This window comes from Pecten maximus, chromosome 7, assembly GCF_902652985.1.
Source record: "Pecten maximus chromosome 7, xPecMax1.1, whole genome shotgun sequence".
In the NCBI taxonomy this organism is placed as follows: domain Eukaryota; kingdom Metazoa; phylum Mollusca; class Bivalvia; order Pectinida; family Pectinidae; genus Pecten; species Pecten maximus.
This window is the reverse complement of record NC_047021.1, coordinates 43990099-44010114: the sequence shown is the minus strand read 5'-3', so window position 1 is coordinate 44010114 and position 20016 is coordinate 43990099. Positions and strand designations below refer to the sequence as shown.

Below are 20016 nucleotides of genomic sequence, written 5' to 3'. Positions count from 1 at the left end.
AATGATACAAAAGCAAGTTAAATTAGTCCTAGTCACGAGGTATTTTTAGCAGTAAATTTTTACATTGCAATACGTCACTTCCGCAAACAACAGAGCCATGTGTGTCTACGAAATTTAATTCGTTATCTTGAAAGTGAACCAGGTATATATTAATATGATGTCTTATATTGGTGGTATAAATGATATTCGTTTTTATGCCACGGGAATGTCCTTGTCTATGCATATGGCGGATAGTATGTTAATCTGGGTGTTACTTACAAGTATTGACTGCTTGGTTCGGTTCGCTTGGTTGAGCCAATGCATGGCCATCAGCTGGCCATAACTCTCGCTTTTTGTCAGGAATGCCTTTTCTGGCGGACATGCTTCAATTTGCTACTGTTTATATAGCTATATATAGTTATTATAGTGGAATACCACTATAATAGTGAAATCAGGACTTCTCCCTACTCCTATAACATAAGAGGCCGCTGGTCGGCTCTTTTTCTATCGGATATGATTTTGCCGACTGCGACACGGCGCCTGTCAAAAGTATCTCGCTGTGTAAAACCTCTAACATTGTTGGAGTAGACTTCTCCCTGACCTGATGGCATATGTAGCTGATACAGTGATAGGTGTTTAGCACATGAAGATTGATTATGGCTTAATGCATATCAAATGCTTGGAAAATCTAAGTATCTTGTCACGCGATTTGCTACAGCAGAGCAAAAAAGCTGAAATAATTCTTGATCGCAACCTCTCGAGACTTTTCATGATCAACCATTCAAACAGGAAATTGGAGACGAGTACTTCAGAAGTTCAGTATAACATTTGACTGTCACACAGCTTATATGTGTAGTAGGAGTGAAAAAATGCATGGCCAGACCGGGGTTCAAAGCCCGGACCTCCGCACACTAGCCGGATGCTCTACCGATTGAGCTACCTGGTCGCCGATGATCGACCCGATCCGGTTCCGCTACACTCTTCCCTCCCTTTTAAAGTCTTCAACCCCGAACACTTCACAACTCACAACCCAGGTTCGAGTATTCCCTTGTCAAGTATTCCCCTCACTTGAAACAAGGTTTGGTCACGGGCACCAAATGTAGTAGGAGTGTAAAAATGCATGGCCAGACCGGGGTTCGAACCCGGGACCTCCGAACACTAGCTGGATGCTCTACCGATTGAGCTACCTGGTCACCGATGATCAACCCGGTCCAATTCCGCTACATATGTACTGGTCAATAGTGATATGGGTATTTGATTTACTGTTATTGTATAACTGGAGTGGGTGGAATCGGTTGGTTGGTGGTCAGGTATTTATCTCAAATGGTTAGGGTGTCTGACTTTGGTTGGAGTGAGTTCAAAACCCAGTCTGGCATTTGTCTTTTTCTTGTTGAAAAATTTGTTAGAAGAGGGAGAAATGTAGCAGAATTGGACTTGGCTGAGGGCTGGTGACCATACATGTATCCATTTAGACTTTGGTGGTCCCAGGTTCAAGTCCCGGTCTGGCTGTTGCTTTTTTCCTCTCCAGTAAAACTTACGAGAAATCATACATTGATAAATGATATGATACATTTATTAAAAAGATATTACATTTGTTATATAGAGATTACATAGTCATGTGATTAGCGTAGGCTGGTGGGAGTTTGATAGTCATGTGATTAGGGTAGGCTGTCGGGAGTTTGACAGTCATGTGATTAGGGTAGGCTGTCGGGAGTTTGACAGTCATGTGATTAGGGTAGGCCTGTGGGAGTTTGACAGTCATGTGATTGGCGTAGGCTGGTGTGAGTTTGACAGTCATGTGATTAGGGTAGGCCTGTGGGAGTTTGACAGTCATGTGATTAGTGTAGGCCTGTGGGAGTTTGACAGTCATGTGATTAGTGTAGGCTGGTGGGAGTTTGACAGTCATGTGATTAGTGTAGGCTGGTGGGAGTTTGACAGTCATGTGATTAGCGTAGGCTTGTGGTAGTTTGACAGTCATGTGATTAGCGTAGGCTGGTGGGAGTTTGACAGTCATGTGATTAGTGTAGGCCTGTGGGAGTTTGACAGTCATGTGATTGGCGTAGGCTGTCGGGAGTTTGACAGTCATGTGATTGGCGTAGGCTGGTGGGAGTTTGACAGTCATGTGATTAGGGTAGGCTGGTGGGAGTTTGACAGTCATGTGATTAGTGTAGGCCTGTGGGAGTTTGACAGTCATGTGATTAGTGTAGGCCTGTGGGAGTTTGACAGTCATGTGATTGGCGTAGGCTGTCGGGAGTTTGACAGTCATGTGATTGGCGTAGGCTGTCGGGAGTTTGACAGTCATGTGATTAGCGTAGGCTGGTGGGAGTTTGACAGTCATGTGATTAGTGTAGGCCTGTGGGAGTTTGACAGTCATGTGATTAGTGTAGGCTGGTGGGAGTTTGACAGTCATGTGATTAGCGTAGGCTGGTGGGAGTTTGACAGTCAGGTGATAAGTGTAGGCCTGTGGTAGTTTGACAGTCATGTGATTAGCGTAGGCTGGTGGGAGTTTGACAGTCATGTGATTAGCGTAGGCTGGTGGGAGTTTGACAGTCATGTGATTAGCGTAGGCCTGTGGTAGTTTGACAGCCATGTGATTAGGGTAGGCCTGTGGGAGTTTGACAGTCATGTGATTAGCGTAGGCCTGTGGGAGTTTGACAGTCATGTGATTAGCGTAGGCTGGTGGGAGTTTGACAGTCATGTGATTAGCGTAGGCTGGTGGGAGTTTGACAGTCATGTGATTAGCGTAGGCCTGTGGGAGTTTGACAGTCATGTGATTAGCGTAGGCTGGTGGGAGTTTGACAGTCATGTGATTAGCGTAGGCTGGTGGGAGTTTGACAGTCATGTGATTAGCGTAGGCCTGTGGGAGTTTGACAGTCATGTGATTAGCGTAGGCCTGTGGGAGTTTGACAGTCATGTGATTAGTGTAGGCTGGTGGGAGTTTGACTTTACCTAATAACCACCTGCTCCCTAGTTATAGGATGTCCACTAATATAAGAGAGCAAAAGATCACTAATTCCCTTTAATAAATTAATTGTATTATTCCCTCACTATTTTATTTTACTGCAAGGGCTGAAATTTTTTATTATTCCTTCTTCTGTATATATGTAACTTGTACAAGTACATGTATATGTATATTTTTCAAAGTAAAATGCTAGAAGTTATTAGAAATGTCTTGAAATATTTTTTAGTATATGGACATATGTTATAGAATTCATATTGAAGGTATACCAATAATATTCATTGTTTTTTTTCTTGATGGAATTATTTTACGTTTTGCATTTAAGATCACCAAGATGGCTGGACAGGAGCCAGCAGAAAAGAAAATGAAGCTGGAATTTGAAGAGGGCAATGGAAACGGTGTTGCTTCCAAAGATGCCATCAAATCAGAGGAGGTTCAGAATTCAAAAGATGATATTGAAGAAGTGGAACATTTTAAAGAGACAGATGTCGGAATACTGGCCTTCATTAGTGATTTACCAGGTTTTCAAGGCATCATAAAACAGAGGTAGAGTAACACGTTTAATATCACTGTTTATAAGATTTATTATAGGTGCCATGTTTAGACAGGGTCTGGTTTATACAGGGTTTGGTTTATACAGGTCAGGGCATCCAGTATACCCTTGAGAGTATGTTTTTGACTCTCCAAAATCAGATTTGACTCTTGAGATTGGAGGAGCATGTCTATTTGACATGTTTTGACCCTTCATATTTCTGAGAAATGGTGATTTGGTTTCTGAAATTGCTAAAAGTCAAGGGTCAACTGGATGCCCTGCAGGTGTTAAGATTATACAGGGTTTGGTTTACACAAGTATTCAGTTTATACAGGGTCTGGTTTATACAGGTGTTAAAATTATACATGGTCTGGTTTACAAATTACTAGTGTTCAGTTTATACAGGGTCTGGTTTATACAGGTGTTAAAATTATACATGGTCTGGTTTATAAATTACTAGTGTTCAGTTTATACAGGGTATGGTTTAAATTTATACAAGTGTCCATACAGGATCTGGTTAACAATGCAAGTAGCTTCTATCAATTAATTTCCTATATTTAGGAGATTTTTGTCCTGATCTCTCAGTTTTTAAATAAGGATACATAGTCAGACTTTGTATTCTTAACTGAAAAGCAAAGGTCATATTCAAAACAAGAAACAACATGTTCATCTTTCAGATTCTCAGATTTCATTGTGAATGAAGTAAATGAAAAGGGAGAAGTAGTTCATCTGAAAACTTTGTCCACAAAGTCAGTACCAGATACAGAGACCGACAAGTCAGTACCAGATACAGAAACGGCCAACTCGGTACAAGATACAGAAACCACCAAGAATTCTCCACCAACAGAAATTCAGGTGAATGAGGTTGACAAGGTCACAGATCACCCATACTGTACTTGTACTGTGGTCCAACTGTGGTCCAACTGTGGTCCAAGAACAGAGGTCAAGGTTGACAAGGTCAGAGATCATCCATACTGTACTTGTACTGTGGTCCAACTGTGGTCCAACTGTGGTCAAAGAACAGAGGTCAAGGTTGACAAGGTCAGAGATCATCCATACTGTACTTGTACTGTGGTCCAAGGTCAAGGTTGACAAGGTCAGAGATCACTCATACTGTACATGTACTGTGGTCCGAGTACAGAGGTCATGGTTGACAAGGTCAGAGATCACCCATACTGTACTTGTACTGTGGTCCAAGGTCAAAGTTGACAAGTTTGAAGGTCACTTATACTGTACATATACTCTGGTCTAAGTAAAGAGGTCAAGGTTGACAAGGTCAGAATGTACCCATACTTTACGTGTACGGTAGTGTAAGTACAGAGGTCAAGGTTGAAAAGGTCAGAGATAACCCATACAATACATGTACCGTACATGTGGTCTAATACAAGTACAGAGGTCATGGTTGACAAGGTCAGAGGTCACATATACTGTGCATGTAATGTGGTCTATAGGTACAGAGGTCAAAGTTGACAAGTTTGAAGGTCACTTATGTGGTCTAAGTATAAACACGGTCATGGTTGAAAAGGTCACAAATCACTAATGTTTTAATGTATTTAAATATATTATGTACAAATGTCAAGGCTTACAAAGTTAGAAGTCTCTAATGCAGTCTTAGTTCAGAGGTCAAAGTTGAAAAGGTCAGAAATCAGTTATGCTTATACATGTTCTGTGATCTAAATAGTATACTATACAGAAATTATCATGGGTAAACACAAAGTCATCATACAAGCATGACAATATGAAGCGATTTGCTATTGTCTTCAGTTTAATTTTCAGCTATTATTTAGCTATTTGCTATTATCCCAGTCATTAGTTTAATATTCAGCTACTATTTAGCAATTTGCGATTGTCTTGATCATCAGTTTAATTTTCAGCTGCTATTTAGCTATTTGCTAATTGCTATTGTCCCAGTAATTAGTTTAATATTTAGCTACTATTTAGCAATTTGCTGTCTCGGTCATCAGTTTAATCGTCAGCTGCTATTTAGTTATTTGCTAATTGCTATTGTCCCAGTCATTAGTTTAATATTTAGCTACTATTTACGATTTGCTATTGTCATCAGTATTGTATTTGCTATTTTTGAGTTTTGTCTTGTAGGTTGAGACAGAAGTAAAGCCTGTTGAACCCATTAAGTGCAGTCAGCTTCCTGATGCTGAAGTAGATGAACTCAACAAACTCATTCTCTCTACAGACACATCTCTGACAGTCAACCTTCAGGTGCGTACCAGTTTAACAAGAGAAGGTTCAAACATAAATGTCAATTTTATCTGGGTCAATTCAATTTACCGTAAATTCTTGAACCAGATATCAAATCACAAATATTAACAACAGATTCTGTCAAACTAACCTGGAACCTCATACCATACATTAACCATGAAATATTGACTTACAGGCAGGTGATGACAAGGAAAAGAGATGTGGCATTCATAGGGCCATAAGGACATGCTTTCCTAACCTGGAAAGTACCACTATGGATGTGGATGGACAGAAAGTCATTCAAGTGAAAAAAATACCTCCTCCTAAGAAAGGTGATTATGATCTGAACCTATCTTGTCTTATTGTCTTCTACACTATATAACAAAGATACTACTGTGGATAATTTTTTTTTTTTTTTTTAATTTAACTTATGTGACTTTACCTTCCACTAAACAGGGTATTTAGTATAATCACTGTGTGTGCATGAATTGTCCATGAAAAGCTTGTGTAAAAGTTTTGTCATGAACCCTCGGGTCAGATTAAGTTCTTATTCTTACCAAAACATCATGCCATGAAAGTCTACACCTGAGAAGATTTTGCTGTTATCGATCCAGGTTATAGGTCAAAGGTCATGCACAAGATATTTCATGAACCCTTGGATAGGGTTATTTCATATATTGTCAAATAAAGAGTATACAGAGATCTGTACTCAGGCTTAATAGTATATATTAACTAACACTAGGTATGTAAATAGGTGTTGGTCAAGGGAACGTCCTGATTTGTTGGGGATGATATATAATTATTTAATCATGCACCATGCACAGTGCCTTAGTTTCATGAACACAATGTGACAAATATATATACCATATTTCACTTAATATTCACATTTGCCCCTATAAGTTCACCCCACCTTTTTTCAGGAAAAGTGGACAGGTGCGCTATAATTGAAACATATAAATAGATCTTTATGTTACTAATCTGCTAATGTAACCTTCAGACTTTTAACCATGAAAAATATACATTGTATATATAAATGGAAAAAAAGATTTTCTCACTCATTTCATATGGAAAATTTACATGGTTTTAGTAAGAGCTTCCTTTTGTGTTTTTGTAAGTGCACACTGGGTATATTGGGTCAAATACAGTATAGCCATTTATATAATAATTGGGGGTTCATTTAGATATCAAGTTGTTTTCCTCTTCAATTCAACACAGTGAAATTTTCATATATTTATTTCTTTTGAGTTTTCCTCTAGACATCTCATCTTTGTTCTAAGATACAGATTTAAAGAGTAGTTTCATGTTTTTGATTTCAGGTAAAAGTAATCCGGGTCATCGCCATGGGAAGCATCATCGAAAACGACGCTGGTCTGGTGAACAAGGTGATTACTGTCGCTTCACCCTCTACAAGGAAAACAAAGACACTATGGATGCTATCTTTAAACTTGCTCATATGTTACAGTAAGTAATGCATCTGTCTCAACTGTATGGATAGATTCATCTTCGCTTCATCTTCGCTAGCCAAGGCTTCTGATTACGTTACACTCCACGAACCCTTGGCAGATATAGGCGACAGTTCTTGCCCTCTAGCCGAGATTCAAAATTACCACCCTTTACGCATGAAATTTTCGACCAATCACAACGAGCGTTACCAATTTACTTCATCAGTGATATTAACAAACACACATGGAGGCTTGTGTCATTTCGATGAGATATGTGATCAATAACTTAAATGGATTTATCAAACACTGCGAATGTTTCCCCAAAGATTGTATGTCTCTGTATTTTTGTTTACTGGGAAACCAAGCCAGAATGTAAAACGTGATTTGATTGGATAACCTGGGATTTCAGGGCGCGACAGTTTAAACACAACTATATCTGCCAAGGGTTCGTGGAGTGTAACATAATCAGAAGCCGTGGCTAGCGAAGATGGGAGAGATTTAGATTAATAGAATCTTACATTGGCCCGTGCTGTGGACAGGGACATCTCAACCCAAATGTAAGAGTTTGGCTGGTCATCATGAGGTTTGTAAAGTGCTGAATGGCCAAAATCTTACACAAGGGTTGAGATATCCCTGTCTGTAACAGAGTGCATGATTAATTAATTTCAAATCACTGCCTCCGCTAGGGATCGAACCCAGGACCTCTGGCTTACTATTCTCCCGCTCAACCGATCGAGCTAAAGAGAAGATCTCTCTAGCCGAGCGGTATATTGCGGCTAGTATTTACCAGGGTTACATACTCCCCCTCCAGGAAAGAACTCGTCCTCGAGTTTCCAGGGGTAACAGCGATGCTTTCGCAAGCAGCGATGAGTATCATTCCCGAGTCCCTACGTGGGCGCCAATGTAACAGAGCGCATGATTAATTAAATTTAAATCACTGCCTCCGCTAGGGATCGAACCCGGGACCTCTGGCTTACTAGTCTTACACTCAACCGATCGAGCTAAAGAGAAGATCTCTCTAGCCGAGCGGTATATTGCAGCTAGTATTTACCAGGGTTACATATTCATGGCACAGGCCCATGTTTGATTATTTTTCTCACATACAACTCTACTTAAAAAAGTAACGGAATGTAAAGTGTTGTGAAACCATCTCACCATCATCAACATCCCATCAAATGTGCATCGTAATTAATGATGTCATCAGTTTGTGACGTGGTTACACTACATAAATGATGACGTTACACTATTATGATTGGCAATATAGCACATTCCAGCTGTTGTCTTTCTCTACCCAATGTGACATCAATTTATCCGATTCCGAGCAACCACAGGATCTCCCTGTGGAGTATATGAGAAAGCTGCATGGTTCACTCTCAGGCCTTCCTGTAAATGATGAGAGTTTCATCATATTCCTGTGTCAGCGCCAAGTTTTCAGAGAAAAAAGTTTTTCTTGCTCAGACTCAATAAGCCTGGTTGAGTAGAAGTTGGTCAGGGACGAGTCCTCCAGTGTCTGTTACAGGTTTCTGTGTGAATACTTTTCGTTGTAAGGATCAAGTTGTATTGATTCTGTCATGCTCAGTAGGTGGAGTCATGAAGGTGGTAAAACAATAAGGGCTTTTCCATTAAAATGTCTACCTGACCCCAAGACTCCAAAATAAATCACTTTTATCCGTGGTTGGATTTCCTTACTATTACTTCTTTGTAATTTGTTAAATATATTCTATAGGTGGTACCCCTTAACCAAACCTGGAGTCCTGGGGTGGGGTAGATATTTTACTGGAATAGCCCTAAGGGCTGTTCCAGGAAAACACACAGGGGACGGGGGATTTAAAATTTGTATGACCCTCCCTTATATCCAGTTTTTTGTGAACGGTACCCTGGTATAGAAGCAATTTTAATGTAAAAAATGGTACAAAAATATCAGATACACCCAGAATAAATTTATTTCAAACCCCACCAATCCATCGATGTGATTTTATTAAAGTACTGTCCCCCCGTTCCATATAAGTTTTCCTAGAACAGCCCTAACTAGCTTATGTCATGTTGAGCTGATTGTTAAGAAATTTTAACCGTAAATGATATAATTATGCAGTGTTATTTTCAAGAAATCGCAAATATTTCATTCAACAACTGTATACATCTCCAAATATGTGCAATGTTCAACCAGAATTTACACAAACGAATGTAGATTCATTCATATCCCATTCGGACTACAATAAAATTAAGTGACTTTACAGTATCCATTTTATGCTAGACTGGTACAGAGGAGTTGTAGACGTTAATTGACCAATATGAATGATGAGGAATATTGACATGTCACTGCTTGTCTGATTTAGTGTCAACAAGGGAATCTTCCAGTATGGTGGAACCAAGGACAGACGGGCCAAAACTACACAAGAAATTACCGCTTTCAAGTAAGTCTCCGTTGAATTGAGGTACTTTGATCTGTCAGATGCAGCTCATAAGGTCTTGTGTGTGTTGTGATATATTTCTTTTTTTTATGCCCCCGCCATAAACTGCTGATGCAATCCTCAACAATTTTGTTTCAGGGTGTCAAGTGGCAGCAGGAGCATTTATGTCTTATTGACATTTTCTGTTTTTTTTTAATAAGATTCAGAATCATATCTGAGCGCCCATTTTTTAAACCTGCTTAAAACATGGACCATGAATTGAGCGCCCATTTTTTAAACCTGCTTAAAACACGGACCATGAATGTATTTTGGATATTGCAGATCAGGCAACTAATAGGATATTCACTTGATAATTAAGATCATAAATGGTCATCATGGATCTTTTTGATGTTATACAATGTAATTGTGAACAAGTTATTTTTTTCTATGTTTACTACTGATAAATTACACCATATGATTTGTATACAAGAACAAATCCAATTCACGTACATGTAAATGTTCCTTTCAGATTACGGATAGAAAAACTGGAAGCTGTCAGTCCAACGCTTTGGAATATGAAACTGGGAGACTACAGGTAATGTCAGGGATTTTACATCTGAGACAGACTGTTTTCTCGAGATAAAAAGTGACTTATCTTCACAATCTGATTAAAACCATCTGTTCATGGCTCCATTGACTTCGTATTACGCTTGAACATCTGAATGTGCCCCTAACAGGGTCACGTCCAGGTGACCTTTCAAGTTGTAAATACTCATTAAATTTTGACCAATCAGATAACCATATTTGTTTTGAAAACAGACTACGTTTGATACCCCTCTGCATTTAGCTACCAGCTATGGTATTCCGATTCGCTGTCGTGGTTTTTGCCAGCGTCCCCCTGATTGGATACTCTAAAGGTCACCAGGACGTGACCCTGATTGGGGCACATTCAGATGTTCAGGCGTAGTACCAAGTCAACGGAGCCATAAACAGATAATTTTAATCAGATTGCTTATCTTCACAAAATGAATTTTTAAAAAAAGATATTATCCGTTTTAAGAAAATATAACTTTATTTTCCTAATTTAAACAGACAAAGACTGTTTTAACGATCCAATAGAAAAACACTGAAAGGGCTACTGTAGGCGTGCTTTATTTGACACACTCAAATTTTAACACATTTCCGAATTTTAACAGATTCTACGATTCTTTAACCCACAATAGTGTTACATGTAAAAGTGATGCAGCAGCCATTTTAGTAATCACGAAGAAATTGAACTGTTTACCATGAAACTTGCTTGTGATTGTAGATATGTGGACAAACCTCTGCGGCTTGGGCAGATATGTGGAAACAAGTTTTCAATTGTCCTACGGTAAGATAAATAAGTTTTCAATTGTTCTACGGTAAGATAAACAAGTTTTAGATTGTCTTACAGTAAGATAAACAAGTTTTTAATTGTCCTACAGTAAGATAAACAAGTTTTTAATTGTCCTATGGTAAGATAAATAAGTTTTTAATTGTCCTACGGTAAGATAAACAAGTTTTTAATTGTCCTACATTAAGATAAACAAGTTTTCAATTGTCTTACGATAAGATAAACAAGTTTTCAATTGTCCTATGGTAAGATAGACAAGTTTTTAATTGTCCTATGGTAAGATAAACAAGTTTTTAATTGTCCTACAGTAAGATAAACAAGTTTTTAATTGTCCTACGTAAGATAAACAAGTTTTTAATTGTCCTATGGTAAGATAAACAAGTTTTTAATTGTCCTACAGTAAGATAAACAAGTTTTTAATTGTCCTACGGTAAGATAAACAAGTTTTTAATTGTCCTACATTAAGATAAACAAGTTTTCAATTGTCTTACGATAAGATAAACAAGTTTTTAATTGTCCTACATTAAGACAAACAAGTTTTTAATTGTCCTGCAGTAAGATATTTAAGTTGATACTTACGTAATTTTAACAATGATCCTACCAGTATACATGTACTTGTATACATATATATATAAATTAAAGATACAAAAATGTAAGACGATATGCACAGTCTGCATACATTCTTATTTAACTCTTAATATACATGGATTTGACCAGGGGCCAATGGTGCCAGATCAAGGGAGGTAATCAGAATGTGTATGAGGATAACCCTTGTGTCTTGCAGTCAGAGGAACTGTCAGGATCTTAATAACATGCTAATGTATACAAAGATTTTGCCATCAAAATTCCTCAGAAGAAAATCTAGTGTTTAATTATTTTTTAATTTATTTTCATTTTGTAGAATAGATCTAGTACATGTTTATGCAGTACAGGTCCCATTGACCTCTTGTTTTGTTGTGACAGAAATGTAACCGAGCCTGACGACACGAAGATCAACCAATCACTGGCCTCTCTTCGTGACTACGGCTTCATCAACTACTTTGGAATGCAGAGATTCGGCACCACAACCATTCCCACGTACCATATAGGAAGGTATGTATAGTATGGGCGGTTACAAACTCAGCGATAAAAATTCAGAAAAAGTTAATAACTGTTTGAATCATTCAAAATAGAATTGATATTATTGTGCTCAGTGTAATGTAATTACAAGAAATGTAATTATGAATTTTACAACTCAGAACAAAACGATTTTACAATTGTGGGTGCCAGGATCCGGCTGGAATTGTATTTTGGCAATGATTTACCCGATTACCAATAAGTCATTTGAATTAAAATAATCGTTCCTGAAAATCAACAAATTCACAGCAATCCAGACACGTGGATTCTTTTACACTTGTCTTAAAAGATTGAGAATCAGAGAAGTTTGGATTCCTTTGATGAGAGATAAGATTGACTACTAAAAGTATTATAATCACGACTTGGATACAAGATAATGACGTTTATTTTACAGGGCGGTACTTAACAGTGAGTGGGAGGAGACGGTGAATCTTATCATGAAACCTCGACTATGGGGTAGGTATTATTGTCATATTACACTGAGTTATTTACCTACAAAAAGTAGTGATGGGATGCTGGTAGCAAATTCACAGACCATTAAATCAATTATGATTGGAAAGGCCTTCCGATGTAATTAATTGATTTTCATAATTAGCTAACTGTTCGTTCTATATCTAGAAAATGTACATTCTTGGTTGCAGTCATATTATATTTATTTATGTTGTGAATTTAACTTTAATGCCCTACTTAGCTAGAATTTGAATTTATGAATGAACTGTTTCAACAATGGATATCCTTATTATGGATATTATTGTATATATGGACTTTGAAATTTGTGGAAGTATTTATATAAAGTGATCAATTGTGAAAAAAATTACAGTCAATTATCAGATGAACTGATGTTAAACGATGAGTAAGTCAATCTGATCGTTGTCCTGGGGGCCACGATAGCTCAGTCGGTAAGAGTGCCTGGCCACGTAATCTCAGGTGAAGATCCGATTTGTGTGGTTGGATCTCAGGAGGGGGAGAAACTTGCTGATCTGTACTGTCATGGTTGTGTTCATGGGCAAGACACTTTAACCTAATTGATCTGGATTGCATGTGGCGGGTCTCTCGTATGTTGTGCAGTGAGTTGTCACCAACTACTACAAGGAGACTCCGCCTCAAAATGACATTTGCTGTTCACGGGATGATAAATCCAGCAAACAAACAACAAAACAAACTGATCATCATTTATAATCAATAGGAAAGAGTGTAAAATTCTTTTTAGAGGAATTGTAGTGTGAAAATGTTGTACAAGCAGAGGATCCACTAGCTTTCGAAGTCAATGGTTTTCGTAGACATGATGGATTTGATGATAATCTATGTGTGATAATTTCCAGAACACGGAGATATTGCAGAGTGTCGTCGTTTGTGGTGGGAAAAGCGGGATTGTAGCGCTGCCCTGAAGTCCTTCCCCAAACGTTACGGAATAGAACGCACCCTCCTCACTGGCCTCAAAAAGAACAGCAAGAATTTTTGTGGGGCCTTCGGAATGGTAAGTCAGACTGAAAGTATGTGGTGTCCTTAAGGGTATTTAGGGAGACACACTGTTTTGGTAGGTTAGAGGAAAATCCAAAGTGTAAAATGAAAAAAAATATGCCTCCCTTTTGCATCCATTTTGGGGAAAAAAAATTGGCCTGAGAACAAAACTTTTTTTTTTTTTTTTGGCTTCTGTTACTATCACTTTTATACAAAAGCTATAACTGCATGAAAAATAGACCTCACACAGCAAGTAACATATTTGAAATAGACTATAACATATGCCATGAATATCACTAGCCCTCCACCTCTGGATGGCGAGTTCAAAACCCAAGTGGGGCACTCGCCTGGTACTGACCATAGGTCGGTGGTTCTTCTCCGGGTACTCCGCCTCTCCACCTCCAAAACCAGGCACATCCTTAATTGACCCTGGCTGTTAATATGACGTTAAACAAAAACAAACCAAACCACAAACCAATGCCATGAATATATTCAGTAATCGGAGACACTTTATTGTGTGAAATGTTTTTTTTCTGTAGATACCGAGGAACACACGGCTGATGTATCTCCATAGTTACCAGAGCTATATATGGAACTGTGTTGTGTCACGCCGGATTCATGAGTTCGGGATGAGGCCAGTTAAAGGAGACCTAGTGCTTCCGTCACAGTCCGCAGATATGGAGCAGAGTCTGGACGGAGATGAAGGTATGCTGGGACCGTCTGTACCCATCGGGGTATCCAGTCATAGAATGGGAGATAAAAGTGCTTTGGTTATAGGGCACCACCTATTGTAGAATTTATTTAACAAATTGAATTGTGGTTATAGGAAGGCAATCCAACCATGGATAAAAGTGATTTATTGTGGAGTCATGGTGTCAGGTAGATATTTTAATGGAATAGCCCTCCATTATAAAGTCAGAATTAATAACAGTCCATGGCTGAAACTATGATAATCCTAGATGATTCAGTTCAAATCAGTAGAAAGTTTTCAGTGAAAATAATCATTTTGACAATTTTAACACATATCATTCATATTTGATAACACTCCAGTTTATTTGAGTTCATTACGGTAAAGTTTTAAAGCTTAAAAAATCTGGTGGTTCCAAAGTACTTTAGCACCTAGGCTGCTAAAATAGGAAATAAAAAAAATTGTAAAATTCAGCTTTTTCTCAGTGGTCAGTGTAGGGGTGATAACTGTGTCACACATCAGTAAATAATTGTTATTAATTATCTGGTCAGGAATAGAGTTGGGTTCATTTTTACAGAAAAATCTTAACAATAGGTATAGGGAAAGGGGCACTCTAGGAGTAATGGCAAATACACTGATAAAAACAATTCTGGAACTGACATGGGCCTTGTTACTAGTTCAAGGTTTGTCAATCTGCTGGGCAATCGCAATGGATCTTTAATGACAGCTGGAGAATGATTTCTTCAGGTTTGTGTTTTGTAATAAAAACTCTTACATATCTGTCACATTATCTGTTTCCAGATGAGGATGAGGGGGATGGGAAAAGATTCCAGATGCAGCCCATCGTAGTGAACGAGTCCAACATCAAGGACTACACAATTTACGATGTTGTTATGACGATTCCCGGTTACGATGTGATGTTTCCGGAGAATGCTGGTAGGTTATAATGTATATGTCAAAATGATTATATGATAGCTAGGACCATTGTATATTAAATATCCATCTGTTTCATAAAAAAGTATTCGCAGAATTTTTGCAATTCAAGGATTAAAAGATACCATATTTATTCTGCTGTAAGCCCAGGGGACCAACACCATACTTTGACTCAAAGAAAAGGCGAGGATTATTGCTGGACAATGAAATTATGATATTTGTTAGCATTTTGGCTGGACTGCATTGTATATATATGGAGGGGCTTATTACCAGACATGGGCTTATTACCAGACATGGGCTTATTACACGACATTGGCTTTTTATCAAACATGATTTTATTAACAGACATGGTATTACCAGACATGGGCTTATATTCAGACAAGAAGTTATTACAAGACATGGGCTTAAAATCAGACAAGGACTTATTACAAGACATGGGCTTATTAACAGACATTGGCTTATCAACAGACATGGGCTTTATTTATAGACATGAGGTTATTGCCGGATATTTATGGTATGTTACAAAATGATAATTTCCTGGCTTTTAAATAAGTAACAGACTTTTTGGTGAGATGACAGGGAATTTTCATATTAGATAAATGATATCAAATATGATACTAATAGATTCCTATATTGATTTAATATCAAGTACTCTTTTAAAATTCATGTGATTTTTTTATGTTTGAATATGGAAATATATGTGTAAGGTATATATATAGAATAAAAATGTTTCACTTGTTTTGCGTATATTTTGATCTTTTCGTCGTGTGCAGCACTAGTATAGTGAAATGATAAGCCACTAACTGTTATTACTGAACACACTATCAAATTACGAAGTTTTACTTAGTTATATATCACAAGTCAAGATATTACATAGTAAAAGTTTTTCCTTCTGTTTCACAGCAAAGGACTGGATTACGGAGATTCTGGAGAAGGATAAACTCACTATAGAGAGTTTCCGACATAAAAACAAGTTAGTACATATTCTAAATTGCACATTACCAGAGGTTTCATCTAATTGTTGTCTCATAATTATTCAGTCACTTTTCCCACTGCCCATCGTTCAGTCACTTTCCCCACTGCCCATCGTTAGGTCGCTTTCCCCACTGCCCATCGTGCGGTCTGTTTCCCCACTGCCCATCGTTCGGACACTTTCCCCACTGCCCATCGTTTGGACACTTTCCCCACTGCCCATCGTTTGGACACTTTCCCCACTGCCCATCGTTAGGTCGCTTTCCCCACTGCCCATCGTTAGGTCACTTTCCCCACTGCCCATCGTTCGGACACTTTCCCCACTGCCCATCGTTTGGTCACTTTCCCCACTGCCCATCGTTAGGTCGCTTTCCCCACTGCCCATCGTTTGGACACTTTCCCCACTGCCCATCGTTAGGTCGCTTTCCCCACTGCCCATCGTTAGGTCACTTTCCCCACTGCCCATCGTTCGGACACTTTCCCCACTGCCCATCGTTTGGACACTTTCCCCACTGCCCATCGTTCGGACACTTTCCCCACTGCCCATCGTTTGGACACTTTTCCTGGTTTTTAATCTACCCTGGTTTCTTTTCTATTATCATAAACAGTTATTGATTTTGTCAATGTTTATTTTGTAACATAATTGCCAAGTTATTGAAGAGAGAAATATGATGTACATGTTTTGATAATGTAAGAAAGCGTAAAAGGGATTAAGGTAGAGTGTGTACATCCATGTGTAACAACCAGTGTATTTAAAAAACCTTTAAATGTCATACATAAAAAGTTGTGGTCGGATGGTGAACCAGTTATAATGCATTTGCTATCTCCTAGGCCTTAATGAAGGAGTATCACCGACATGACCATGTAAGTTTCTCTGGGTACTCCATGTATCCAGTTTCCTCCAATAGTGAAACCCCTCACGCACCTTCCATCTGTGCCAACATGAGTAATTAATTTCAGTTGATAAATTGTTTTGCAATTGTTGTATTATAATAAGTCTATACTATTTTAACAAGAAAGTTGTAAACAAACACTGAATATCTGTGGAATCGATTCTATCATCAGTCTCGTCACGCATTTTCTGTTTTCTATACCAGGCAGTACACATTGAAGGGGACGTACAGGAAGATGCTGGCTCGGCCGACGGACGTCACCTGGCAGATCTACAAGTATGACGATGTGACGCTGCCGTTAGTGCTGAGCGACGTTGACAGGCTCGAGGGCATGTCTGAACCAAAGTCTATACCAGGTAGATCTTGTGAACCTGCATTTTTTGGTTACCGAGTCTTCATCCACATTGAACAGATGTTAATCTAGACCATTTTTACAACTGAAATTAGTTAGTATTCCCCACTGAATAAAAACAAATTCCCCATCAAGAAAAAATGCCATAAAACCGGGGAAAAGTTTTCCAAAAGAGGGGAAATCCCTCAAATTTTGATGAAATATGTAAGAATTATAGCAAATTATAGCTGTCAAATGTTAAAATTTAAAGAATAACTCAAGACACTTTGGCCCCTTCATTTCCCCTAAATTTCATAATGGGTAGTATTCTCCAAATCCTAGATTAGCCCCTGTTGAATGTTGTTTCAATTGATATATTTGAACTCCTCAAAAAAAAAAAATCACCAGTAGTTCTTTTCTTAAAATTTTGCAAGGAATTCTAATGAGTAATTACAACTATAAAGCAAGGTCTGGTCTGGAAAACCACTGTAGTAGCATGATAGTCGTCTACCAGATAGGTTTGTCTTTCGATAACATAGGAATGGTGGTGTGGGGCCGCGGTGGCCGAGTGGTTAAGGTGTCCCGACACTTTATCACTAGCCCTCTACCTCTGGGTTGCGAGGTTGAAACCTACGTGGGGCAGTTGCCAGGTGCTGACCGTAGGCCGGTGGTTTTTCTCCGGGTACTCCAGCTTTCCTCCATCTCCAAACCCTGGCACGTCCTTAAATGACCCTGGCTGTTAATAGGACGTTAAACAAAAACAAACAAACAAACAAAACCAAAGGGATGGGGTGGTATTAAAAAGTGAAAAAAACAAATTGTGATTTCTTAGATTCAAAGAAATCCTGATTAAGATTGTGTATTTCCAAGGACCATGTTTCCTATCCATCTGTATGTAAAATTAATTTAAATGAATTTGGAGAGGATACAAAAATTGTATCATCTTGCACTCAGAAATATGCAGTCCAACTCATTTCTTGTTTGCTGACAGTTGAAAACCTGGATCGTAGATTGTGTATTTATTTTTACATCAAATTTTGAAGCCGATAACCCTATGTTGCAGGTGCTGCTCTGAAGGCCCTGAAACTGGTGATGACACTGCCGCCAGCTTGCTATGCGACCATGGCTCTCCGCGAAGTTCTCAAGATGGATACTTCTTCTGCACACCAGTCCACACTTAACCAGACCGCTGACACCAAACCTAGCACGGACAAACCAATGGACACTTGACCAATCGACATTTAGTTGTTGTTAAATGTTAAACTTGTGTCTGTAGGAACTAAATTCTTTAGGCCAATAAGCACTTCAGAACAAAACAATTTTCGTTTTTCTGTTCCTTGAAATTGAAGAAAACTAGATTAGTGTCAATTGGTGCGTTGTTCTTAGGTGTGATTTCGCCCTTAAAGCTGAATGTGCACCGTTGTGCTGGTTTAAATTAATTACCGCAAAGAATTATTGTTCCGGTGGTACTACTTGGAAATGAACTTTTAGACTGCCATCAAATGGAAAATATATTTTCCTACAAGTTTGTACTAGAAAATAAACTTTCATACTACTGAGCAATAGGCTACTGAAGCATGGTATTGTTTGACTTTGTACCTTAAATGAGATATGTGCCTGAAAAGTTCCTGGAAAGAAAATTGTCCATATTTGAGTATCAACCCACTCCGAACATTATATCAGTCTGCTAAATGTTGAAAGCTTTACCTTAAAACTTCCAATGTTAGGATTCTGAAATGATATGCAACCAAAGAGATATTTTGCAGTTCAATCAACAGTCAAAGAAGGCCATCACTTAAAAAATAATGGTGCTAAATTTTAACATTCTCATAATATGCAATAATTTTTGCAATTTTTATTTCAAACTTCTCAAGGGCATACCTTACAGAACCCTAGGGGATCGATACCATGTGTTTATTAATAATTTATTTAATTATGGCTGATATAGTTATACCGGTTTAACCGAAACTTGGTAGGAATTACTAGTTAAGACTAAGAGATTTTTAATACATTTTTGGGTTGATTCGAAACCATCATGACAGTTGTGGCAGCCATAATGTTGTCCAGTATTACTATTAATTGTATAATTATGAACAATTGTTTTCTGAAATCAAAGAACTAACTTGGTGATCTGTTTTAGATGATATATACAAACTAAGGGATAATTTTGGGTTTTATTTCAACTTTTTAGATGAAATCCAAGTTCGCTGGCATGTTTTGGATAATTGTGCAATAGATTCTGTCCCTTGAAAAACAAATTCTGGCTATCAATTACTCAAATATAAAGAGTTTTATATGCACACAAATATTTCATCAACTGTTGTTATACATATTTTTTTTCTGGAATTGATCACAGGGACTTGGTACAATTTCCTTATAACCTTCTCCCTATATGTATCAAGAGATGCAGACTATGGATTACGAAATTGTGGCAAGGCCCTGTGAAATATCTAGTATATTATAATAACATCTTTCAACTTGTCACTGAGAGGTCAATCGACAGCAGTAAAATTAAGTGAAAAATATCGGCTACGTTTAGAGCAGGAACATGCTGAAAGGTACACTGTACATGTAATGATATCATTATCTATAAATTTACATTTGTATTTCTTTGTCTTTCTGATTCTTTGTTCACCGTTCAAACATTTGTAGGTATTGTGGCATTGTCTGTCCGTAGTAAACCTGCATGCCCTTGTATATATAGACATCTTCATTTTTCAACCAACCTCTTTGAAATTAAGTAGGCTTT

At 38.1% G+C, this 20016-nt stretch overlaps 1 protein-coding gene across 1 annotated transcript; it reads left to right on the top strand.

Annotated features, from left to right (window-relative positions):
- Window positions 1-71: 71 nt before the first annotated feature.
- Window positions 72-19873, top strand: LOC117330940 (pseudouridylate synthase 7 homolog). Its single transcript, XM_033889515.1, has 17 exons — window positions 72-142; window positions 3264-3484; window positions 4148-4325; window positions 5568-5687; window positions 5863-5998; window positions 6983-7127; window positions 9445-9522; window positions 10028-10093; window positions 10808-10870; window positions 11837-11965; window positions 12384-12445; window positions 13312-13466; window positions 13990-14155; window positions 14940-15074; window positions 15975-16044; window positions 17141-17292; window positions 18331-19873. Exons 2-17 carry the CDS (start codon window positions 3273-3275, stop codon window positions 18495-18497), a joined length of 2034 nt encoding a protein of 677 aa, XP_033745406.1. The 5' UTR covers window positions 72-142; window positions 3264-3272; the 3' UTR covers window positions 18498-19873.
- The last annotated feature ends 143 nt before the right edge of the window (window positions 19874-20016 follow it).